The sequence below is a fragment of the Haliotis cracherodii genome, unplaced genomic scaffold (genome assembly GCF_022045235.1).
Source record: "Haliotis cracherodii isolate W230 unplaced genomic scaffold, xgHalCrac1.p SCAF_9, whole genome shotgun sequence".
In the NCBI taxonomy this organism is placed as follows: Eukaryota; Metazoa; Mollusca; class Gastropoda; order Lepetellida; family Haliotidae; genus Haliotis; species Haliotis cracherodii.
The window spans coordinates 19,530,055-19,556,087 of NW_027266343.1; the positions used below are offsets into that span (position 1 = coordinate 19,530,055).

Below are 26,033 nucleotides of genomic sequence, written 5' to 3' on the forward strand. Positions count from 1 at the left end.
ACTGGATTGTCTGGCTCAAACTACTCAGTACTCATCAAACACTTTTTTGTCTGGCTCATTATATCAATCACTGGATTGTCTGGCTCAGACTAGATTGTTTACCTACTGCCATGATATTGCTGCAATACTGCTGAATGCAGCTTAAAAACACATTCATAAACAAAACTAGGATCAGAAAGTTCCGACCTGCAACATTTTATACATATCCAGCATTTGATATTGTTTTCTTTGCATATAACACGGCACAGAGCCTAGTAGTGTGTCTGCAGACATTCCTTGGTGTATGTAGCAGGTCCTAGTCACCCAGCTACCAGCTGAGATTACCGTGTTATTGGGGACATCTGATCCTCTGGACCACATACATATCTCCCACTCTTTGTATGTCTTGGCTAAAGATGAAAGGCAAGTTCTGTAGAAAATAATGTAGTGCCTGGATTTATTTTGTACCAAGTATTGTAACTGTTCCAGGTTACTGCTGGCCTTTGAACGTTACGAAAAGGGAGATGAACCCCGGAATAAGATCAAGTCAAAGGTCAAGGCCATGATCAACAACCAGAACAGAGGGCATGATAAGGCAAAGTTGAAGCCTGAACTGGAAGAAAAGAAGGAATTATTGGTAAGTCAAATATATTAGATACCAAAGTAACAACTTGATATGGTAGAGTGAACAATAATATATTCGGCAGTGGGTCGGCCAAGTGCTGGCCTGTTACACCAAAGACCTGGGTTTAATTCCGGCCTATTCTTCGTATCCTTTACTTTGATTTGGCTGGAATATTGCTTAATATGTAATTCCTTGGAAAAGATTATTGATCGATCTTCTGCTCTACTTCCCTAGAACTAGAGCTTTTATTTTACCAGAAAATGACGGGTATGTTTACGTCTGTTTGCATATGTTTAGATGCAAGCAATTGATGTGTCGATGGAAGAAAAGGTTCGGAAATGGAATGAAATCCGCCGACAGAAGGCTATGGAACGTGATCAGGTAAATTCACAGGTAATCAAAGTCATTCACTTAACCAGCTACCTTTCTTGTGATGCTTCATCACCATTGATCTGAATCAACTCGAGCTATTAACAATGCATGAACTTGTCCAAACAGAAATGTTGGAAGCTGTTTGAGGAATCATGGGTCGGGAGGCACTGTTGGCCGAGTGGGCTGATGTAGGAGCACTGTGGGGACTCCGGGTTGGAATAGGACCAGAAACATGCTGGTTGTAGGAAGTCCCCTGGTGGATCGGGTGGTCAGATTTGCAGAGTCGGTTCACTCGGTTGGTTTTGTTCCCAAACTGTGTGGATCATTTACTCAAGCTGAAATATTGCTGAGTGCTGCAGTACACAACAAACAAACAAACAAACAAAAGACTAAGAAGCTGCAACTGTCTGGCAAGTTGTGTTTCCGCTGTGTTAGTATCTGCTGGTTTCAATCTGAGCCTGTGTCACTTCCAACTTTCCTCCAATTTTAACCTGGCTGCGTCATACCAAAAGACGTTAAAAGATGGTACTTGTTGTTACACTGTCTGGCGCTCAACATAAAGGGGCTAAAACAAAGACTGGTCAGCTCGGAGTCAGTATACTGTGTCTGAGTGGGGTATTCATGTTAACCTGTGGCATGGTATCTCAGTGGGCTAGCATTATAAATCGGCATTTGTCTGGACTAGTACAAGCAATGACACACACACACACACTCACCTCACCTCACCTCACCTCACCTCACCTCACCTCACCTCACCTCCGAAAATTGTGACATGATGGAAACAATTGTTCAGGTCTCTGTTGCACTGTTGTCACTTTTACAAATATCAAATTTACATTTCAGCTGAAAAGAGGTCATCCCAGACAGACAGTGAAGAAGATGCTGGATAAAGTTTCTTTCAAAGAAAACAAGGTTGAAGATCTGACAATGGAAACACTTAAAGAGGTCAAAGTACAGATTCCAAAAATGACCAGTATTGAAAATGGCAAAGTCAAAATCGAACCTGTGCAGATATCTTCAATACAGAAAACAGACCCTGAAGTGCCATCAGTTAAACAACGCACACGGCCAAGTATTTTATCGCCTTTAGTTCAACGAAAAGTTCAGAACCATGTGAAGTCACTACCCACCCAGTCACAACACCAGACACCACTTCCGCCTCTACAGACATCTGCTCATCTACAGCAGACGCCACACACCCAGCCCCCACAGACCCCTGTGATAACAACACATGCACTTTTCTATGCAAACAATTTCCCCTTGCCCGCATCACATTTCATCGCTCACACGTCACCATCCGTGGAGGTTGCCGCCCATGCCAGTGAAAACAGCAACATGTATTTTCCCAAATCCTCATTGTTCGTTACCAACAATGCTTCACAAATCAACGAAAACGAATCGAAAAAAGCCATTCCGAGCATGAGGCCATCTGTGATACAACACACCCCAAAACCAAAACTTGACGAAGTGAAGTACGAGGGCACCTCCAACTCCCGGACTCACTCCCCATCAACATACAGCTCAAAGCCAATCGTCCCTGCCCACACTGGGCCAGCTCACTCACATCAACAACTCAAACGGCCATACCCTTACCCCAATGTGCCACAAACGTCTCACCTGCCATCTCGAGACCACTCACGACCCCACCTCAGTCCTGTTCTAGCCAACGATCCGTACTTTAATAGTGCGAAACGTGTGAGAGCCGACCCGCCAGCGAGTCGAATCACTCCTGCACACATGAACCACAGCAAGTCCTCAGACATGAGCAGTAATGAGGATCAGCCTGTTGACTTTAGCATGAAAACTATGAGAGAGAAAGAACAGAAAAGAGTAGAACAAAAACAGGATTTTTATGAAAAAAAGGACCTTGCTCCCAAGACCTTCAAGTGTGCTCTGTTCCCTCAGGAGTTTCCTACCTCAAGAGCAAGTCTCAAAGACCATGAGCGACCAGGCTCAAGGGCAGATATTCGGTCGGCCTCAATCAGAAGTTCAAGTCCCCTCTCTCTCGTGAGATCTCAGGAACGTCACAGCGCCTCTCCAACCTCGACTGGATCTAGATCTGCCACAAGTACACCACTAAACAATAATAAAGTAAGTTGCCATGATAAATAGGTGGGCAAGTAGGTTTGTTGTCAGTCTGATGATTGATATCCAGGATGTCACAATGTTCTACACTTAGAAAGTCTCAACATGTGTGATAGATTTGTAGTCTTGAGATATTAGACACAATAAGCATATGAGGTCACACGTTTTATTTAATTGTTTACAGATTTTTGTTGAATAATTTAGCTTGGTTCAGATGAAAATAACAAAAATACATCTGTGTTGCTCAAACATATTGTATTTAATTGGGCATGGAGTTGTTTGAGTTGGTCCTTTGGGTCATATCCCATTGGTTATTCTCTAATTATTTCCCTGAAGTAATCTAAAACATCATTCCCTTTTTCAGGCTTTGTCCAAGCCCCTGACAGCGTCTGCAGCCTACTCCGAAGTCCCATCTCCACATCTTCATCCTGCCTTCCCCGCACCTTACATGCCCTCTCATATCTCCCCCAACAGCGTAGTTACCTCCCCTGCACAGCTGCAGCAGATGTATGCCGCGCAGTACGCCAACATACAAATGGCGGCATACGAGGACATGATGCGGCAACAGGTCCTGGCGCAGGTCGGGAACACGTCCCCCATCCTGATATCGCCAACCCAACTATATCAAAACATTTACAAGGATACGCAGAAATTCAGTGCCTCAAAGTCATAATCACCTATCACAGATCATTCATGCTATGGAGACAATTATGAATGTGCTGTTTTTGCCACGTTTTTGTTTATTTTTGTTGTTAAAGTTGTTTGAGAGTACAATGCTGTTTATCGTGTATGTGAGAATATGTCATCTCATTGTATAGATTAGGTGAGACATTTAGAGATTGTTCATCTCATGGGTTAGTTTTGATAGTTCATATTCTATTGTGTATTGGAGATTAGTTAGCAAGAGAGATATAAAGGACAGTGAGACCTGTCGAGACGTGTGCACAAAGATGAGACACCGAGGTGTTTCTGTGAGATCTTTTCTCTTTGGAACTGAGTGACAAGAAGTCGATTTGCGTCTCAGGAAGAGAGATGTCTGTATTATGTGAGATCTTATATTGAGATCTACTTACCTCAGTGTGAGAATAGGGAATCTCTGTCATGAGGAACTGAGATCTGACAGGTGTAACCTGGATCAGGTGAGAACTGTCCCTACAATTTGTTTTCTCACCTGAATATTTCAACTACTGAGAAATGCCTCTTCTAATGAGAAACTAGGGATGTCATGATACAACTGTCTGCGATACACTGTGAGGGGCGGTCGGATAACATAGTGGTTAAAGCGTTAGTTCGTCACGCTGGAGACCCGGGTTTGAATCCCGACAAGGGTACAATGTGTGAAGCCCCTTTCTGGTGTCCCCCACCAAGATATTGCTGGAATATTGCTAAAAGCAGTGTAAAACCAAACTCACTCACTCACTCACTCACTGCCTGCGATACACTGTCTAATACTTCTCTCCTACATGGATTCAATAAGAGCTAATGTCTTTTCGAGTAATTGCAAAGTGCATTTTTTGGGACTCAAACAGAACTGAATTTGTTTTTATTACATACTCATATAGCTAGATATGACTATTCACAGGCAGTCTGGGTTGTATACTCCCCAGTGAGCTGAGAATAAAAATTGAGTGCAAACTGATCCTTTGATCAGGGTAGTAATGGTGTGCTTTGAGCATATCTATCTTGGAAAGTCTGAATACAAATGGATTATTATTATTATTGTTATTAATATTATTACTGTCAGATAGTATGTAAGCTTGGTCTAAAAGTGTATGCACTGTATAGTCTGGAGATAAGTTGTAAGGAGATATGTGTATCGTGACATCCCTAATGAGAATTAACTTTTATTATTCAATTCCTCACAGTTAACCTGATTACCTTTACTGTTGTTTGTCTTTAACCATCTGAAGTAGCTGAAGTCTGTTGGTGTTTACGTTATTGACACTAGATCAGCTGGAGGTAGCTGATATAGAGGTCAGCCTCTCACGGCGTCACCAGCCATGTTTTCATGCCAGGCCTTAAAGACTACAGCTGTGGTATTCACCCCTTCACGAACAACTGGCTTTAAGCAATTGATAGGAAAAATGGACGGGCAACATGTTTTCTGTTTTTAATTTTAATTTTATATATATATATAAATTGAAAATACCTCATTTTACATTTCAAACTTTCAACAAAAATACTATGATTGCCTTCTGTACTTCATTTACGAGAAGGTGATGGGGTAGGCTGGTGGTTAAGCATTTGCCTGTCCCCACGTGTTCAATTCCCCACGTGATGAAGACGTGTTTTGAAGGAATAATGTGTAATGGGGACAGACAAATGTGGGCTCATGACTCCAGCGTTTTGGCCCCGACTCTCAGACTCATGTCGACGTACCCACAGCGTTTTGGCCCCAACTCTCAGACTCATCTCGACGTACCCACAGCGTTTTGGCCCTGAGTCTCAGACTCATGTCGACGTTCCCACAGTGTTTTGGCCCCGACTCTCAGACTCATCTCGACGTACCCACAGCGTTTTGGCCCCGACTCTCAGACTCATGTCGACGTACCCACAGCGTTTTGGCCCCAACTCTCAGACTCATCTCGACGTACCCACAGCGTTTTGGCCCCAACTCTCAGACTCATCTCGACGTACCCACATCGTTTTGGCCCTGAGTCTCAGACTCATCTCGACGTACCTACAGCGTTTTGGCCCTGACTCTCAGACTCATCTCGACGTACCCACAGCGTTTTGGCCCCAACTCTCAGACTCATCTCGACGTACCCACAGCGTTTTGGCCCTGGGTCTCAGACTCATGTCGACGTACCCACAGTGTTTTCTTTAAGGCCTTGGCCATGTGTTCTGCAACTTACTCACAAGGCAAGATCTGATATCCTTTTGGGGGTCACAAATACAATGTTCCTTGGTCGGAGAGGGGTAGGCTCACTGTTAAAGTGCTAACCCATTGATATTGTGTTACAGTGTTGAACCGCTCACTCGTTCATGCACCAGTTGGAGGGATAAGTGCAGTATTGACTGGATAGGTTTTGTAGAGCAGTAGTTCATGCATCACTGTGTCAAATATTCTTGAAATATTGCTGGCCAGGTGGACTTACAAGTGACTAGTCAGTCATATGTGACAGTTTATTTTTCCAGAAATTTGGTTCTGCAAAGGCATCAAAAAAGTAAACCCAAATTGCAAATGATGATTAAAATGTTATGCAAAAATGCAACCTTGATTAGTTACAGATGTTTATTTTATTATTAATATTTGATGGTCTTATTAATATACAGAAATGAGAGGCCTTTTTTAAAATTTTGATCGTCTATTAAAGAGGTGTGCAATGAAATAAAAAGCCAGTTGGGCAAGGGACATTTTAAAGTCTTTAGCCCAATCAAAATTTTGCAAGCCACTGGCTACTGGGTAGGCAGCTTTTTCACACACTGTAATGCATTGACTGTTTTATGTACATCAAGATCCAGTATTCGGTTCTCTGTATGGCTTAAGTACTGGGATATTTGTGTTTGATACAGTGTTGTTGGACCAACAACACCTTTGGGTAAGTCAAGAGGCATAATTATTCTTTTTCCAGTATTATCGGGATCAAATTATTTTTTGTAAAAATATCCAAGCAAATGTCTCTCAAAGAGCACATACATTCACAACATTGATACCGTATATGACCGTGTATAAGCCGAATTTTGAGGACCAGAAAAAAGATTCTGTAGAAAGGGGTCGGCTTATCCACTAAGATATCAAATGCTGATATTCTGGCAGGGATTGTTTAGTTTGAGTTTGTGACCTCAAATAGGATGTATAGTTCGTTTATTTACAACATTTTCTGACTGAATACTCATCTAAAGATGTCACAAGCAGCCTCAGGCTTACAAGTGCCTCTACAGAGTGGAATGTTAGAATCGTGACGCATGCTTCAAAAAAGGTGGAAATATTGATTGTGTTTCAGACATAAGCTGCTTTGTTGCATTATTAGAAAATTCACAATAGAATTTGTCAGGAAAGTGGCACATTCTATTCTTTTACTGGTTGGACTAATTTTGAGAATTCAGATTTTGTCTTTCATATCTTCGTCCGTGTACTGTGCCTTGTCTAATGTAATGAATTAAGTAAATATAAATCATTGTAAATTTTAAACAGCTCCAGCATTCTAGAACTGTAAACCTCCTCTGCAACATAGAATGCATTTGAATGTTTGAAAAGGAAATCCTACTTTAATTTCCGATATATATCCTGATAGTATTCACCAATCTATTTCTAGTCAAAAAGATACCCACGAATACTTAAAGCAAATATTATTCAAGATGTTAACACAATATATAGAATTTATGACAGTTACTTGATGTAATAGTGATTCTTTATTAATGATATTGTTGAAAGTTATTACTTATTATTTTTAGATTTTCGTGGTCTCCGCATAATTTGAAAACGGTTTATCTGTTGTATATGGCATTAACTCCTTCTCAGTGTCTTATGTAGTAGTGGATGTAGACAACAGTTTGTTTGTTCTCATTTCACATATTTTGATGTATTATCTATGTGTCCGATCATGTGACATTTTGTTGGTTATTTGCGTATTAAAACGTTCAGGGATACACGCTGTGTAAATAGTGTACAAAAGTTATTGTTAGAAAATACAAAGTGTGAAAGACTATTTGTTGTTGGTGTCCAGCTAACAGATTTTTTTTATAAATTGTTTTCACCTCTATGACGATTTCCTGTATTATGTTCTAAAGATTTTTAGATAATAAGGCATTTAGTGTGAGATATGGAAATTAGCTTCAATGTAGCTGTTCGAAAAATTATAAAAGTAAAAATTAAATTCGAATATCTTTCTCTTTTCATAAATTATTTGTCAATAATATTCTTTTGAAAATAGTTATGGGGAATGTGTCATTCTAGAAGTCATTACGAACATATTTATTATATTTATTTAAGAAATTATTTTGCATAACCCATTTTGTCACATATTAATGTATTTGACAATGTTTTAGTTTTCAAAGAAATATTGACATGAAATTAAAAAAGATTATCTCATTAGAAATGAATTTATGATGATTTTTTTGTGATGATGGAAAAACGTAGCAGAGAGAGACCATACTATGACTCAATTGTAAGAAATGACATTTTAGGGAAACTCAAAATAGGATCTATTTATTTAAATAAAGGGATTACACTTAAAATCGATATTCACCAAAGAAAGGTTCCATATCTCAGTTCATTAAGTTTGTTCTGCTAAGGAAATGTGTATTATCTCAGTGTGAAAACACATGTGTTTGTGAGACTGTCTCACGTTCAGGGATTTGTTTATAAGACTGTACATCAGCATTTAGAAAGTAGGTTGTGTTGACGAGGAGTTTCCTGACGGTTTTGCTTTTGTATTCTGTTGAACAAATATTGTGTACATCCTTTTCCACATACATTTTCTACACTATCCTTTATTTCAAATAATCTTGTACTTCTTTTGTATTATATACAAGAATGTTTATGAATCAGTGTTTTGATATATTTTATATTCATTTCTTTTTTTATTACTAAGTTTTGCCCGGTAGTTCATTCTATAGTTTGGTTTAGACCTCTACTTATGAACTATTTATGTTCTATTTTACTTCTCGCTAGGGCACTCTTGTTACGCTAATCAACAAGCCTGTTGACACAGCTATAAATTCCTGTGATAAGAACAGCTGACATTGTTTCAAACTCTAGTAGTTTCTAGATTTGGCTTTTCCTTTTAAGCCAGATAAAGATAAGTTGACAGGGAAGATTTAAAAGTTTTCATTTGGCAGTAAGAATGTGATTTATCATGAGATGACATTATTTCAAAGGGATGTAACTCTAATAGATTCTTGATTCAGCATTTCCTTTTAAGCAAGATAAAGCTAAGTTGGCAGGGATATTTAAAACATTTTCATTTGGCAGTAAGTATGTGATTTATAATATATATGTAAAAATTATCAATTGGTGCATATTGGCTCATGTGTATATGACAAGGGGAGGTAAGTCTTTCTAGCCATGATTACCAGGGTCAAATAGCACAGAGGGAGCTCGGGTGCCTCCTAAAATATAATAAAATAATTCTGCGGAAGGAGGAACCAAGCAATTTTTAAAAAATCAAAATCACAACCAAGATTAAAGTAACAAATTATTTCTTTTCATAAAACCCGAGTTGAAATAATATATTTAGAGCATTTTGGGGAACAGATTATTTTTGAAAAAAAAAGTCCCAGACCCCCAATCCCGAATATGAAATGGTCATTCTGTTATTGTTATCAGGTCCACAATGTCTGGAGCAGAGGCAAGCCAGAACCTTCATGTACCTACTAGCTTCACGTCTCAGGAATGATACATGAATACTAATTCAATTTAACCTGAGCCCTTGATTTATTGGTATGTAGATCAAGAAAAGTATTGTGTCGCAGGACGTCCTATTGATCGATTGTCATCCAATGACTCGGCACTATTTAACCAAATTAACTACCAAGGAAATTTATGTATTGACTTGGACTTAGATTCATGATTTTCTCTGAGGGCAATTTTGAGATATTCCTGTACGGTATTAGTGTAACCTATGCAACTGATATCGTATAAAGGCTCGTCTGTTTCAACTTTCCCTGTATGCCTGTTGTTTATGAATAACCCAATCAGAGTCCTGTTATCTCGGTTATTGCAGTTTGTATGTACATTTGTATTCTATGTTACCAATGGTAGTTTTGTTTTAAAAGTTTAAACAAAGCCCGTAGAGTCTATTATTGGCCAGTTAGTCAACGTTAGTGTTTAGGAAAGCATTATATTTTCCAGTGGTGTTTCTCAGTTTATCCAGTGGTTACAAATATCTGGTGCTGTTATCATAAGCACTCATTCATTGTTAGTTCTTGTAAATATACACAAGGGTATGTGTGATATTATTAACTGTTTACATAAATCATTTAAAATAATAAATTGACTGATGAAGATATAGAATGTACAGTGTAATTTTCTGAGATTACATATAAACAAAATATGTCCCAATGATGAGCTAAAAACTATTTGGGCAATTGTATCTCGTAATGGGGAAATTGATAATTTTTGAGAATGGCAAAAGACAATGCCTTTTTAAGATAAAAATGTATTCTGGGGTGCATTAATGCCCTGTACATCATATCTTTTCAGGGAGATCAATAAGATTTGGTTTTGGTGGGTAAACAATCAGGTTTTGATATTAGTTTTTGTGAAAGACCAGCTTGGTTGTCTGAATTATAGTGAAGAGTTATCTTTCCTTGTCTGAACTGGCACTATAAATGCTAAGAAATTTAAATTAGTTTTTGGCCTGCTGAAAAAATAACCCATGCCATTTTGAAGTATGGTTCTGATGTGGAACTTTTTCTATCTTGGCCTTATTTGAGATATTACATTTTATCAAATAGGCTTTCTTCAAATTTGAAGTGAGCATTTTTGACCACTTGCTTTGAGCAAATTGTTTTCAGACAGGTACTAGGTGTTTCTTGTCCAACTAGCCTTTGATTCTCTGCCTGAAGCCACTGGGAATCTGTGATGTAGTTACACTTTTGTATTGACCCTATAACCTACCTGAGACAGAGTTGTGCAATACTAACATCCAGTTTATCCCACACATCAATAAATTCACAGATCACCCAAGCACAATAATCATTTGTAAACAATTTGTAAACAGATTTTTTTTCTGTGATTAAAGAAAATCTGCAAGAATGACTTGATTTTTCTCTCTTATCTGCTGGCAGAAGTACACCCCTGGGTGGAGAGAATACGTTCCCAGTACCCCATGCTTATCAGTGTGGAGATTACAGGGTAGAATCATCTTATGGAGGCAAGAGTGTCCCCTTGCCTTATGTCAAAGTCTAGTTTTCTCCCTTGCCCGCTCAAGCCTCCTTTTCATCCGCACCCCCCTTGTAAAGAAAACGGGATATCCAATCCGATCGCTGTTCTTATTTCAAATGGCTTCACAAAGATGGCGACTACCATAGACAACCTGCTCGATCAGATAACGCCATCTTCCCGAGGCAAGAGAGTTAACTGACTTCAAAAGTCCAGTTTCCACCCTTGCCGAACTAGGCTGGAATTACTGGGCTTGATCGTAGTGCCACCAGTGGCTATTACGAGTTACTTCCCTCTAAACCTCTCCTATGGACCAATCAGATTCCACTTCTCGTGTCACTTGTGTTTGCTTCACATAAAGGGTGGCGCCCAGTCAGGACGATCTGATCAATAATGAAGATCTATATTGTGATAAAACGGGTCTTACATCGCAAAATGCATCAAATCACGTGAGCACCTTGCTTAAAAACATGAAAATATTTGGAAAATATCTGCTGACGAGTTGGCGGTGCACATGCTTTGCAAATCCTGCAATCGACTGAAATCTGCACGACAGTTTACGAACCAGATTTCGATTTCGGTGAGCGATTTTGAATGGTCTATGCATAAACTCGTTAGCCCAGCCAAAATGTAACTCCATAATACCAGCCTAGTTCGGCAAGGGTGGAAACTGGACTTTCATAGTCAGTTAACTCACTTGCCCCGGGAAGATGGATTCAAGATTTCATTCAAGCAAACAAAATGAAAGTTTACCAAGCAAACATACTTATTCTTGCCTCATTTCGCTCTTACAATAATTTAGGCTCACAGATTACACAGTATGAAGTGGCATGACAAATTGCATGAAACACTCGGCAGGGGTTGTCTAAAAATAGCACGCCATCTCAGTCACTGAGATAAGCGATCAGTTGATTGAGTTAAAATACAACAAAGCATTGCTTATATAAAAGTACTTGAGTGAGTTGATCATGTTGATTGAAGACTTGGTACAACTTTGATCACATATTTTGGAACCTGGATGTTGATTTTGTAAATGTTCTCTGATTAGACAATTGATATGTGCTAGGGCTGAGATGGGTAACTCAGGGTCTCAGGGTGGGTGGGTACTGAGTAGGACCTGGGTACCCAATAGATCTTCAGCAACCCATGCTTGCCCTAAAAGGTTGGTTGGTTTGTTGTTTTACTCCGCACTCAGCAATATTCCAGCTACCGTATTCGACGTAATAAGCGCCCCGCTCTAATAAGCGCCCACGGCGATATTTGCTAATATATTGGCTAGTGAACAATCCCAATTGGCACCCCTTCCGATTGATCAATGTACACAAGTCTTATTTTTTCGCGAATAATACGCACTCGTGTGTTATATGCACCCTAAATTATGGGCAATTAATACATAAACATTTCAGGCTGTCAGCATAAACCAAGAAATTTATCTCTCAACTCCGTTTTTTTTTTCAACAAAATAATATTCTAATAAGAGCCCCCTATTTTTAATTTTGAGAGTGCCCTGGGCGCTTATTACGTCGAATACGGTATATGACAGCGGTCTGTAAATAATCGAGTTTCCTAGCGGGGATTCCAGGGTAGAAGAGGTATTAAGTACCCAATTCCTGTCTCCTTGTGGGGATTCCAGGGTCTAACCATAGGTTGGCATGTATGGCACGTGCAGTCCATTAGGCATCATCTAGCAGTATCCAAGCCCATGTCTGACTGGACTTTATCTTGGATAATCAATCTGTCTTTTCCGTATTGGAAACCCTCTGTCCGTCTTGGTTCCATGAATGCCAAGGGTTACTGTGGCTACCGTGCAGTGCTCATGCAATCATTCCTATGGTGGCCGTTGAGTCTGTGTTGGGAAGCTCAACCCGTCCCCAGCTACCCTGGTCACCTGGTGTATGTTCCACCACGTGGACATGCTGGCTTTCTCCCCCAAGACCACCGCAGTGCCCTATCCAAACCCTGAAGAGACCAAATCTTGCAAGTAGTCTTATTCTGCATTGTTCAACCTTAGTGACTATGTAAACTATTGAGTAGCTTCGGTAAACAAAATATAATAACTTCTTCAGCTGGATCACAGCCTAATAATCCCTGATCAATAAACCGAAGATCTTAATAATAGCAAAACTACCTAAGTAATGTGCTCTGTTAACTCAGGAAAAATGTCTTTGACACTTGCCAAAACAGGAAAGTGAGCTTTTCCCAGCTTGTGCATGAGGTATGGGTAGCAAGATTCTATTACAACACAACTGATGGTGAACAGATGACAGTGAAGTGGACTATTGTTGAAAGTCTGAAGGTTTTCATAGGGTGATGACAGACAAAATACAGGACTCATGGCAATGATGTACAGTAAACTATGTTTATAACGAACATGCTTATAACGAACTGACGGATATAACGAACCTACTTTTTTGTCCCGACTATTTGCTGTCGTTATGCTGTATATATGCTTATAACGAACTACGGTTATAACGAACTAAAATTAGTGGTCCCTTTGAGTTCGTTATAACCGTAGTTTTCTGTAATTGAATTAGGGTATTTGCAAGAATACACTCTGGTTGTGTATTTGGTTCAAATGCATCCTGTAAGCACAGGAAGAATTGTTCTTGAACTGTTAAGTTAAAGTTGCATACAATACATCATTCGCACTTATTCTCATAGCTTCTCAGCCACTCCTCTCAAGTCATATACAGTATAATGTCTACAAATCTGGTAGACACTGTGAAAGGGGGCCACCCAAGTCCTACAACTAATTGACTGTGATCACTTATAGAGTCCAAGCATATTTTAGCAGTTGTACCTGTTTTATCATACCCCCGACCTTTAAGGTCGAGGGTATATAGTTATACCAAGGTCCCTTCCGTCCGTCCGAAAACTTTGTCCGCGCGATTTCTCTTAAACTATTCAGTGGATTCATCTCAGTACATATAATCTGTATCATATGGAGGGGTGCAGTCAAAAGAAAAAAAATGTTTTTATCAATTTCCAATTTTTTAATGAATTTTTCAAACCCTATCCATTGTTTAATTTGAAACTACTGACACACTGTGGGTTCGAATCCCGGACGGTACTCAACCTAAAAAAAGTACGAGAATCTGTACTTCACTAAGAAAGTGTTACCCCAAATATAACATTTGTTACTGGCACACTAGGCAGGTCGGGGGTATTAGTGAGCCACGCTTACTTTTGCCCTTGTTCAAGAGAAACAGCACAAGTCTGACAGCACATCTAGGTTGAGATATTTGTGAAGATTTTCATAAAGAGATACATATATAATCATCACAAAGTTTGGAAAGTGACAAGATCAATCAACTTATGTACATTAAAATCTTTATTTTCAATTGACCTCCATACAAAAATCTTCCTGCACAGAGTGGCTACAACAATCTTTAACTGTCAATATAAATAAACAAGTACATGGATTTCTATACATAAAAAGAGCTGCATCAAATCAACCACAAAACGATTTAGCACAGTTTTTTTTTTTTCCATGATCAACATGTTCCAATATTCATAATTAATTGTAAAATATTGTCTGCAATGTTGACTTTTTTTATATTAAATTTGAAAAATATTAAAAGAAATAATCAAAATGTTTTTTTTATTAATTTTAAGGTACACATCACCTGTAAAAGCCCTAAATTTACTAGTACAATCAAACCAGCATTTTTCATTAAAAATAACAGGAAATTTCTTGTCTGAAGGATACCTACAAGATTGGGCAGATAGTTTCAGAGAAGCGCCTGGTACTCCCTAAGCCTTTATATGACCACACTTGGACCAGCATAAGTTGTATTAATGACAGTGTTGCTGAAAGCTGGGTGGATGTTTTTTGGACTGTGGTTTCTTTTACCGCATAATTTTCAGTTTTAGTGACTATAAAATTATCTGTTCTTAAAAAAATATAAGACAAAAATATTTAAACTACCCTTTTAGATTAATTAGTCTTCTTGGTACATTTTTTCCTTTAAAATATAAATAATTACTTTCAAGGAAAGTGTCAACTACTTCAAAACATAATTGATAGTCTGATGAGTGATTATGGTTTCACACCGCTTTTGGCAATATAGCAGCGGGGGCCTGTCTGTCGGCTGTGTAGTGCAGTGGCAAACCTCCAACATAATCTCAACAGTTTGCACCATGTCAAACCACCATGGATTATGTTACATAATTAAGTATGTACAGGTCAATCACTGCTTTTAGAAATATTGATTTGTTTGTAACTTGAACAAAGGGAATGTCAACTTCACATTTCATTTCAGTGATATAATCCCGATCAAAGTTTTGTACATGAGATGTGCATGTATTTGTTGCAGTATAATTAAGTTCAAGGCAATGTAAATACAAGGTGAGCAGTTTGATGGGGTAACCACATCACATCAACGGTACTTCAGGCATATGATGGCTCGTCAGTTCAATGTGATGAGCCCAAAGTGAGGCAGGTCGTTAAAAGTTAACACTTCCTTGAACAAGCAGATGTGCTGACAAGACACATGCCACAATGGGGTCAAATTGGGGATTCAAACTCTTTGAATCTATTTTTATAAAACCAATCTGTCAGCTTCATAAGCAAATGTTACATAAACTTGGTACTAAAGTGATTATCATTATGCCACTTATATAACTACAGGGTTAGAAATTAACACTAACTCGCGGCTGGCTAGTACAAATCCCTACAGGCTAGTACAAATTTCACAATGTCCCCATTATTTTAACATTACAAGGGCATTTTATCTTTAACTGGGATAGTAAAGCTTTTTAAGTTTAACACTCAACCACATGAACAAATAGTGTTTGCAGGGGTCGATTTAACTGCTGGCCCATTGGCCTGTGGCCAGTTAAAATTATGTAAGGCTTGCTGAAACAAAGTACCAGTAGATGGCCCGTCTGGCTAGTCAAAATTTCACCCTTCTGTGTGTGTGTGTAATTATTTTCATTGGCCACTGCTCATGAATCTTGTAATTTGGATGAGAAAATATTCTGGGGGGGGGGGGGAGAGGGGGGGAAGGTCGTGCGAATGGATGGCTCAAAGATCATCACGGTAGGATGACACAACCAGTGGCCATTTTGTAATTTTCTGAACAACAGCTTTATTTGCTCATAAAATTGTCAAATGGAAGCTAGGATTTAACCTCAGAGTGCAGGAAATGACATTTAAGGGGTGAGGAGTTCAACATTTTTTGGCCTCAAACATTTATCTTTGGGCCAGTTAGTTTGGAGAAGGGCCAGTAACTTTTGAAAGAAGCAAGCCCATCTGGCTACATATGAATTTGTTGTTAAATCTACCCCTGGTTATAGTGTAATATTGGAACTGTAGAGACAGTCCTTAAATATGACAGGATTTACAAACAAGCAAATATTTACAGCAGGATGACTAAAAGATAATCACACTTAAGTTCTTTCTGAGCTTTTTAAAAAATAAATTGTGGTGTGGGATAAAATAATATTCCCATATTTGTAAAGCCTGTTCCAGTTTGATAAATATGACGCAGTTTCACATCTACATAAATGTTTATAGTAAAAATATAACAGTGTACCTATTGCTAATCAGTATTCAAATTAAACATGAAAGTCAAAAGGTCTTTATCATTACTCTAATGATAAAATTAAAGAACAAGGGGATCACAATATTCAAATACTAAACGAGCAAATCTCAAGGACCCCCCCCCCCCCCCCTAAATTTTGAACACTGCTTACATGTTTTTGAGGACATTGAAGCCCTCTGTATTTTTACCAATTTTACAAGTTGTCATTCATCATGCACTCAAGTATTTCCAGGTCAGAAAAAAGATTTGAACAATGCATAACAATGTAATGAGATGTAATATATGTAATGAGAACATCAATAAGGCAAGAAGGATGCCTTCACTTCCAGCTGTCTATTTCTTCTGGGTCATCCATTTCAAAATCATCTATGGAAAATGTCTTTAACAGTTCATTGTCTGTGTTCTCAGACTTTTTGGGTGAGCTCTGCTTGATATTGCTGGGGATGTCTGTCTTGGTTTGTGGGACGACCGAGTTTGGCACCATGAAAACTGGGGAAACTGAAGGTTTGGATCGCTTCACTGAGGAAACTGAAGAGGTGGATTCTGAGTCCGAATAGTTGTCCGAGTCCAAGTTAAGATCACGCTCCATGGATGCTTCAAGAGATCCTTCAGAGGAACAATCCGTAATAGCTGCATCAGTGCTGGAAGAAAACAATGGCTCATGAGATTTCTTGACATGATATATCACACTTTAGCCCCCACAATACTGAGTCATGAGCTGTCACTCCCCTTGCTCCAAATGAACTAACTATACAGTGAGGTAAAGAGACATCGGATACAACATAAATCTATGAGAAAAACAAGAAACACATGATGAAATCTATTGATAATAGGCAATAAAGCATTTCGAAAAACGATAACAAATTTATTCAATTTGAAACCATCCAAGAGAAGTAATAGTTGGATCGGCAAAGTTTCAGTTTGAGTGAGTTGGATTTTAGTTATATCATGGCATGTCAGCTTAATGTGGGAGGAAAGCACAAAGTGATACAGGTAAGAGACAAACCACTTTGGTGAAACTTATGATAACATGTATGATGCTGACCTAGAAACATAATAAAGGCAAAACCCATAATCATAGGTTTCTGGTGTAGCCAAGGGACACAACTCTGCATATCAAATTAGAGCACCTGTCCCCTTTCAGTTTCAGTAGGGAGGTACAAGATATTTCATTACCTCCAGCAACAACAGTGTATGAATCATGTCGAATACATAAATATGTCTTTCAACAGAATTCCCTGTATGCCATGCTACTGATGTTTATCCTGATCATAGGCTCACAAGTGAAGGGTGAACACTGCTGAATATAGGTATTATTCTGTATCACAATCCTAACTCACTAAACATCACAACAGTATTATTTTGTTGGTTGTTTAACGCCAAACTCAGCAATATTCCAGCTATATGTCAGTCTGTAAATAATCTAGTATGGACCAGACAATCCAGTGATTGACATCATGAGAATCGAACCAGGCAATTGGGATACAATGACATGCGTCTACCAAGCCAGCGAGTCTGACCACCCGATCCTGTTAGTTGCCTCTCACGACAGGCATACACAAAGACCAGTCTTTAGTTGGCGGCTTCTCGTCTACTAAACCTTCAGCGTACCTGCTGTTATGTGCGCCCCCTGCGGAGGGTGGGTCCCAGATGTGGAGCAGCTTCCTCCAGGTCTTCACCTGGGTGTCCCAGGATCGGCGGCTCACCTTCCAGTATTTGTTGGGGGTCTTTGGGTGGCACTTCTGTCTCTTGGCCCTTGAAATACAAACAAGCATTACAGAACCAAATGAAATCAGAATTGATATGATATCACTATTGTATCATTCTTGCAGTAATAAATTTGGAAATAAAATAATGGCTTCTGATACCTTGCAAAAATGTTCTGAAGTTATTATTTGAGTGATTTGTCCACATTGCTACTCGGATTTCAAGTTGCCCCTTTCCCCATGACATTTGAAAAGCTTGGCCAAGCTTTGTCAGTGGTCGAACGGCAGGCCAGGATATTTTCATTCTTTTCAAATAAATAAAGGCAAATGATAATCATGTTGAAATAGATAAAAGACAGCCAATATTGTGGGGTCAAGTGAGGGCCCCACAACTGTGTATGAACACTAAGTGATAAAACTTGTCATAGCTGAAATGGATAGATTTTGGTGCAAATTCCAAAATGAACAAAACAACAAACAGCAGTCTAAGTTTTGTGGCCGTTATAAAAACCTTATAACGGAGGTCACTGATTTACAAACAGCAATGTATGGAACATGCGTACAATGACACCACAATCAAGAAAAGTAAAATATATAATAATAAAACTAAAAAACAACAACTTTTAACGAGTCAAAGTATGACATTCATGATATATCTCCACTCTGTGGCAACTAAGGTTAGTTTCACAGCATCAATAGCAGTAATCCGTTTGTGGTTGCTGTAACAAACAGTGAGTTGGTGCAATCTGCCTATCAGTTGACACATGATTTTGCAGAAATTAACAGAAACATTATTGAATGAAAGTTTAAATTAATAAATATAATATAATTAATAATTAATTAAATAGATAACAAACCAAGTCCAGGTAAACACTTAAACAGTGAATACTTTTTCAAATAGCGAGATAGCATAATAAAAGGATTAAGTTGCGCACTTTGGTAGGGATTTGCTTATATGCTATTTCCGGTGTCACATGCTCATAGTACATCTTCACTTTGCGGAGAAAACTTCAAAACACAATATCGTTAGCCCAAACTGCCTATGATGTGCCTGCAGAAGCTTATTAACATCTAATATACCAAGTACCATTCACTGCTTGGTGACCAGTGGCATATTCTGGAGAAAGTCTCTTGCCTATGGAGACACATGTACCATGGTCTTCAGTGTGTGGTAGGACTGAAACCCTAGAATTTCACTTGGGTCATGCTTGCTGACGAGCCACCCGTCCACTTACTCTCTGCGACCAATGTTTCTTAACTATGTGTGTAGGACATGGATAAGCATAAAACAGTCTTCTGGATGCATGAATTCATTATCAAAACCTACAGCAGGACAATGAGAATGCCATGTCACCACTCTGAAAAAGGTGCGGATCATTCTTTCATCTTCAGACAAATGTGAGGAATGAAAGGCAATGTGTGTTAGATTATTATTGTGTCTTTACCTTGGAATGGTCTGGGTGTATCGGTCATACCCAATGGTATTTTTCCCATAGTCAACGGTCTTTTGTCTGCGAGCAAGTATGACCTCATCATCTTCAACTTCAAATCTGAAAGCAAGAGATTTGTTGACATTCATCTTCAAACTTATGTACCAATGGCATAATGAACAAAATGTCATGATATGTAGAACAATATTTTCAGTAAGTTCATTTGAGTAGTACATGAATGACGGTCTCAGACCAATGCAATCTCATTTAAATCAGATCTTAGTGCTTGCTACCACTAATCTGACGAAATCTGGTTGCAGGTCATGACAGAACAGCCTTTCATCCAAGCAATCACAGCATTGGTTAGATCTTTGTGTAGCGGTAACGAGCACCAAGATCAGATTTTAATGAAATTGAAACCAATGTAATGTAGACATGGAAGAAGAATTAAATGATGTAGTTCCAACTTATTCATTCCCCAATGTGTTGCTGTTAACTGTAATTATTATCTTTCAAGATAACAATTGTTTTAAATCTGAATCATTAAAACATTGTCAATTTTGGCCTGAAGCACATTTTCGTAGAGTGTAACAATGGATCGGTCACATATCAAAGCTCAATTACACACAAAACCTGCTTCATCTATGGATTATACAGGATATCATCTTACCGCTTCCTATCTTTATCAGCGTTCATATCCAGTTTTCGTCTGAAACTGAAAAAATACAAAACAATTGTAATTTGAAAGGAATACAAAGTGATAAACGTCAACAATCATCTACAAATCAAAGCAACTATTTACGTGTGATACAGCTTAAACAGTTCAGAGATATATGTAGCATACACATCTTTATAGAAGGACAAGACCTGCCTTGAGGACCTCGATCTCAGCTATATGACACTGAGCTCCAGATAACTCTTTGAGCAATTGAGTTCTTACTCTCATGTTTCCATTTTAATTGGGTTACAGCATTTTTTCATTGGGTCACCAATATTTTTCATTCATCTATTCATCACTCTATTGTCGATTTCCCAAAACGAGTAAACATACCAAGATTTCAAAAAATGAAATAATGTTTTTGTTTTAGAAGAAGGCCTCTTTCAAGTGTATATCAATGTATCAAGTAGGCCAGTATCATGTATACTGCAGGATAGAACTTCTGTATTAATGTTGTCTCATGTGGATTGCATTGAAACTTGCAGGCGCTGACAAGTAATTGCAATGCAAACAATCCACCATGTTTGAAAATGTTCTGCTTAGCAACTCAGACCACGCCAACTGCATTATCATTTGGAATATATTTCTGGGGTATTTCACGCAAATATGCATCCTATCTGTAGCTCTGATGACAGTAAATAACAGAGTCTGGACCAGACAAACCAGTGATTGATATTATGAGCAAAGCCCACCAGCTGTGGTGATGCATTCGAGTCACTAAGCCAGCACCCTACCCTGTTGGCATGCATCGCCCATGGCCTTTTCTAACCAGAGGCACAGTAACTAGCAGTCCACTCAGTCCAGTTGTTCTGAGCCTAATATTGATGGCTATAATTATTACATTCATGTGGGTTCCCTGCTTCTTGTTAAGCAAAAGATAATGCTGACAAGTTATAGTTACAACATTAACCCATTTTGTTCTACAGTGTGGCATTTACTTAGTTAGAAAAGATTATAAAAATCAAACATTTTAAAACTACTGAGCAGTAAATTGACTATAATGATTTTTTTCTGTCGATATTAATGTTATCATTAGACAATTACTACCTAAGCTTACTAGATCGGACAGAATTCAGGCTTCAGGCTAGTGGCTCAAGTAGCAGACCATTTTGTTTATGAAACAGAAACTAGCAGCACTGACATAGCCACAAAGTCATTCACACAATTTCTTCTGACATACCGTTGAAGGTTTTCTCTCTCAACCCGTGTTCTGGTTTCAAGCTCATCCATCTGCTCACACCATCCTCGAGATGTTCGTGTTTCATCTGTCAGTTTGAAAGACAGATCTGGCGTGCTGAAATACATAAAGGCATTTGGTTGTTACACCATTAATAATCATCATGATCTACATAGACAATAATGCACTGAAAAATAGTTCCTGGGTTGCAAGTCAGCATCTTATAGCAGGTTGTCTGGAATGTCACAGGGTTGTAGAAGTGGAACTAGGCTTGTGGAGACAGGTTGTCTGGCAAGTCATAGGGTTGGTAGAAGTGGAACTAGGCTTGTGGAGACAGGTTGTCTGACAAGTCATAGGGTTGGTAGAAGTGGAACTAGGCTTGTGGAGACAGGTTGTCTGGCAAGTCATAGGGTTGGTAGAAGTGGAACTAGGCTTGTGGAGACAGGTTGTCTGGCAAGTCATAGGGTTGGTAGAAGTGGAACTAGGCTTGTGGAGACAGGTTGTCTGGCAAGTCATAGGGTTGGTAGAAGTGGAACTAGGCTTGTGGAGACAGGTTGTCTGGCAAGTCATAGGGTTGGTAGAAGTGGAACTAGGCTTGTGGAGACAGGTTGTCTGGCAAGTCATAGGGTTGGTAGAAGTGGAACTAGGCTTGTGGAGACAGGTTGTCTGGCAAGTCATAGGGTTGGTAGAAGTGGAACTAGGCTTGTGGAGACAGGTTGTCTGGCAAGTCATAGGGTTGGTAGAAGTGGAACTAGGCTTGTGGAGACAGGTTGTCTGACAAGTCATAGGGTTGGTAGAAGTGGAACTAGGCTTGTGGAGACAGGTTATCTGGCAAGTCATAGGGTTGGTAGAAGTGGAACTAGGCTTGTGGAGACAGGTTGTCTGGCAAGTCATAGGGTTGGTAGAAGTGGAACTAGGCTTGTGGAGACAGGTTGTCTGGCAAGTCATAGGCTTGGTAGAAGTGGAACTAGGCTTGTGGAGACATATGGTACCTATGGTTAATCAGATCCAAAACACAACAGACCTTTATACTTATAATTTGATTGACGAATAAGTTATTTCAAGGTTAGGGCTATGCAGCAAGTTTGTACCAAGACCTCCTGGCTCTTCTGGACCAACACTTGTCTCTTGGCATGTTCAGTTGATTTAAAAGTTAACACAGTTAGAAATTTATTTTTATAAGTGATTTTTTTTAATTGTACCATATGACTTACTGTAAGACCTTGACATATCAGGTTACATGTTTTGGAATATAGCTATTTTAGATAGCTTATTTTGTCAGGAGCCACTTGGACCAGTTTCAAACATAATATTCCTCTCACATCTTGCATTCCTCAAAACTTATTCCTCAACACTCTTACGACCAGTGAGTATTCAATATTCATTGATATGCCCAGATGAATATTTTGCAGGATTGAGTAAATTCCCATGTTCCATGTTTTCTAGGCTGAATGGTCCATTCAAGGAAATTACCACTTATTGATCCTTTTACTTTTAGAGTCTGTACAGCATGGTACAGTGTATTCTCACCAATTATTGAGCAACAACTTAGGTAATCATTTCGTGCAGCTGCCCTGGTTGGAATTGTGGAGAATCTTCCTGATATTGTTGAACATGCAGAGACATTTCTGAATTGTAGCCCACATACACATTAATGATTTGGTCTGAACATGAAGCAATACAACTTACAGAGCTGATCCAAGTGGTGGAAAGTGTTCGATGGAATCCAGTGGCACCTCCCTCTTGTATGGAGAGCTCATTTTCTGTCGTCTCTGAATCCGTCCATGTCTGGAAAAGATAACACATTTGATAGCCTACCTAAGATGTGTCTAAAACTTGTCTTTCTTAGATGTTTACAATTCACACAAAATATGCATTGGGTTATTACAGCGATAAAAACTACCTGTTTTTGTCCAATCTTCCTCATCATACCTCAACTATAGGGCAGTTTGGCAAGGACTATTATAGGACTAATGCCAATTTCTAACGCTGGCTTAATTAATGTGTGAAAAAACTTAACCAGAAATGCAAGTATAACTATGCTCTCTACTAGCGCTGGCTATCGATATAGATCTTGGAGATGGATAATCATTAACTAAATATCAATCAATTTTCGATAAATGTTGGAGAAGTAACTTTCAGCAAATATACAACAAGCCCAAACAAAACAACATATTTCATGTCATTGGTGGTGATAACACATTTAAGCATGGATTACTTTGTGGACATGTGAGGTATAACAAAATCGGTTGCTTTCTGTCTTTGGCAGTGGACAAAAACAAGTTTTCTTTGATAGCTTTAAACTTAATCAGTAACACAATTTTCACATCGATTATCGTTTAATATTTCTTTTCATTGACGATAATTCCGATTATTGACCCCTTTGCCAGCCCTACTCTACACACCTATCTCTTCTAAAATGTTTTCTGCTTGAGTCCTCATGTGATCGTATGGGACTTCTCAAGGCACCCAAAGCATCTTCCTTGTACTTGCTTGAATACTCGCTGCTTTCAGAGCTTCTGAAATAGCAATGATTAAACATGTTAAATGAAATATGCATGACATCAAGCACTATTACCTGGCTAAACAAAGCTACATTCATCATGTTCATACAGCACACACAATTATCAAAGAAAATAGGGACTTAACTAGGCTTTCTCAGAGGCTGATATTCAGTAGCATGTCTGCAGAAAATATAAGTAAATATTCCCAAATTGGAATGAAAGAATTAACTTAGTTTCTGTTATCACGAATTTCATCTAATATGTTAGAGCTTTGCAAATGTGACTTAGTTTGACATTATTGCCATGTTAGAAAGTAATAATAAGACTTTTAAATTCTTTATTTTGGACCAAAATAAGTTTCCCCTGATACAATTAAAATCCAAGATACATCCTTGCATCCTCTCACAATATCTAAATAAAGAGAGTTGTTTGCAAAGAAGAAATCTTACACATCAATAAGTAGTTTACGTACCTGTAAATGAACTATTGTTCAATATTTTGGACTACCTTGGCATACACAGTCATAATGCTAAAAGTCAGACATTGTTCAAAAACAGTATATGCCTAGTTCAAAGCAAGAAACCCCAGGACCCCTTCATTAATTTTTATAACTGATAAGCCATGTTAACCATTCTGACAACTGACATGAATCACAAAACCTAGTCAAAATATGTTTCATTCTTCAGTCTACGTTACATAATCGGCAACCAACCTTTCCCATGTGGGAGTGAAGGTGAAAAAATTATTCTCTTATTGATAAATACCGACGAAACATCATCCAATGGTAAAGGAGTTTTGAAACACTATTTAATGTGCCATTTTATCATTCTAATTTAGCATGTTCAGTGTAATCGATTAAAACGTACATGAGTAGGATAAGAGCCAGATAGAGAGTAGAAATCAATGATTACTGACTACGAAATTGGAATGTAGCTATCAGGTCAAATTTATCCCGAACAGTGGGATAGATTTGGGACAAGCAAAAAAGTGTTATCAATGCCAACATATAGGGAAAATAAAATAAAAGATCTATATATGTTTAGGAATTCTCGTAACAATTGTTTCTCCTGAGAAATCGACTTATCATTCGAAAAAGCAGTGTAATGCACAGTGTCAAGTTGATGGAACAAAGGTCGTGGTTTCCCGCTGAATTCCAGAACTGACAGTCCATCAAAAATATTTCGAAAGAAATGCCACAAACATACATGTCCTAGTAAAACGGGCAAATAAAACCTACCTGTCATCTCTCAATGTTCGAGATCTCCTTGTGCGCAAGTTACGATTATCAGACATATCCTCAACTAAGCGATCGAAAAAATAAATCGAGATGTTGAGATGTTGACTACTGAGCCTCCAAAAGTGTAGTGTTCTATTTCGCGCCAAGTCTCCGCGCTTGCGCAGTAGTTGTTTAGATAGCGTTTCTAATTATAGAAACAACTACTTAACACATGCGTATGTAAACAGACTTCTGTCGACCAGGACGACAGAAAGAATTCATGCTACAATGCACATAAAACTGTTGTTTTAGCATAAAATCACCATTAACATGTATTCTGTTTCAAAAGTGAAAAACACAATGAATTTTAATGCAAAATTGACTGTCAATAACAGTTTCTACCATTTTGTTATCTCAAAATAACTTGTACATTTATTTAGGAGTTCGTCAAAAATATTCAATGATGTGTAAATCACAAACTGAATATTATTTAACTATTTTAGCATTATGTTATCAATACATTAAAAACGGAAATCAACACTTTTTTTATGTTGGCGTTTACCAACTAAAAAATATACTCATGTGTACTACGGTAAATCGCGTTGACATGCAACAAATTGGTTTCAGAAAGATACATTTTGAACACATCATATCTTTCACATTCCATAATATGGATATTATTATTATTATTATTATTATTAATCTTATTCTTATTTTGCTGGTAAGACGAACACTGGTAGGTATTCAAATACTTTTCCAGCGTTAAAGTTACATACTTAATCTGTGCGACTTAATTACATTATTGGCAATTGTTTCGCTTCCTATATAGGTTATATGCTAATATCAA

At 38.4% G+C, this 26,033-nt stretch overlaps 2 protein-coding genes across 3 annotated transcripts in view; one reads left to right on the top strand and one right to left on the bottom strand.

Annotated features, from left to right (window-relative positions):
* The window catches only part of LOC139452175 (AT-rich interactive domain-containing protein 5B-like), a 67,905-nt gene extending 57,183 nt beyond the window's left edge, over positions 1-10,722 (top strand). Inside the window, exons 9-12 of the mRNA XM_071233537.1 lie at positions 469-616; positions 902-997; positions 1,820-3,067; positions 3,426-10,722. Of these exons, the coding sequence (XP_071089638.1) occupies positions 469-616; positions 902-997; positions 1,820-3,067; positions 3,426-3,734 (1,801 nt within the window). The 3' untranslated portion in view covers positions 3,735-10,722. The remainder of the gene's footprint in view (positions 1-468; positions 617-901; positions 998-1,819; positions 3,068-3,425) is intronic.
* Positions 10,723-16,568: 5,846 nt separating this feature from the next.
* Positions 16,569-25,315, bottom strand: LOC139453119 (uncharacterized). Of its 2 annotated transcripts, none has more exons than XM_071234747.1 (8): positions 25,208-25,315; positions 23,872-23,982; positions 23,156-23,254; positions 21,470-21,583; positions 20,242-20,286; positions 19,587-19,691; positions 18,047-18,190; positions 16,569-17,076 (listed from the first exon to the last, which is right to left on the bottom strand). In XM_071234747.1, the coding sequence occupies exons 1-8, from the start codon at positions 25,261-25,263 to the stop codon at positions 16,755-16,757; spliced, it is 996 nt and encodes a 331-aa protein (XP_071090848.1). In that variant the 5' UTR covers positions 25,264-25,315; the 3' UTR covers positions 16,569-16,754. The 2 variants fall into 2 exon arrangements, with proteins under 2 accessions (XP_071090848.1, XP_071090847.1); XM_071234746.1 differs by having other exon boundaries at positions 23,872-23,985.
* Positions 25,316-26,033: the final 718 nt, after the last annotated feature.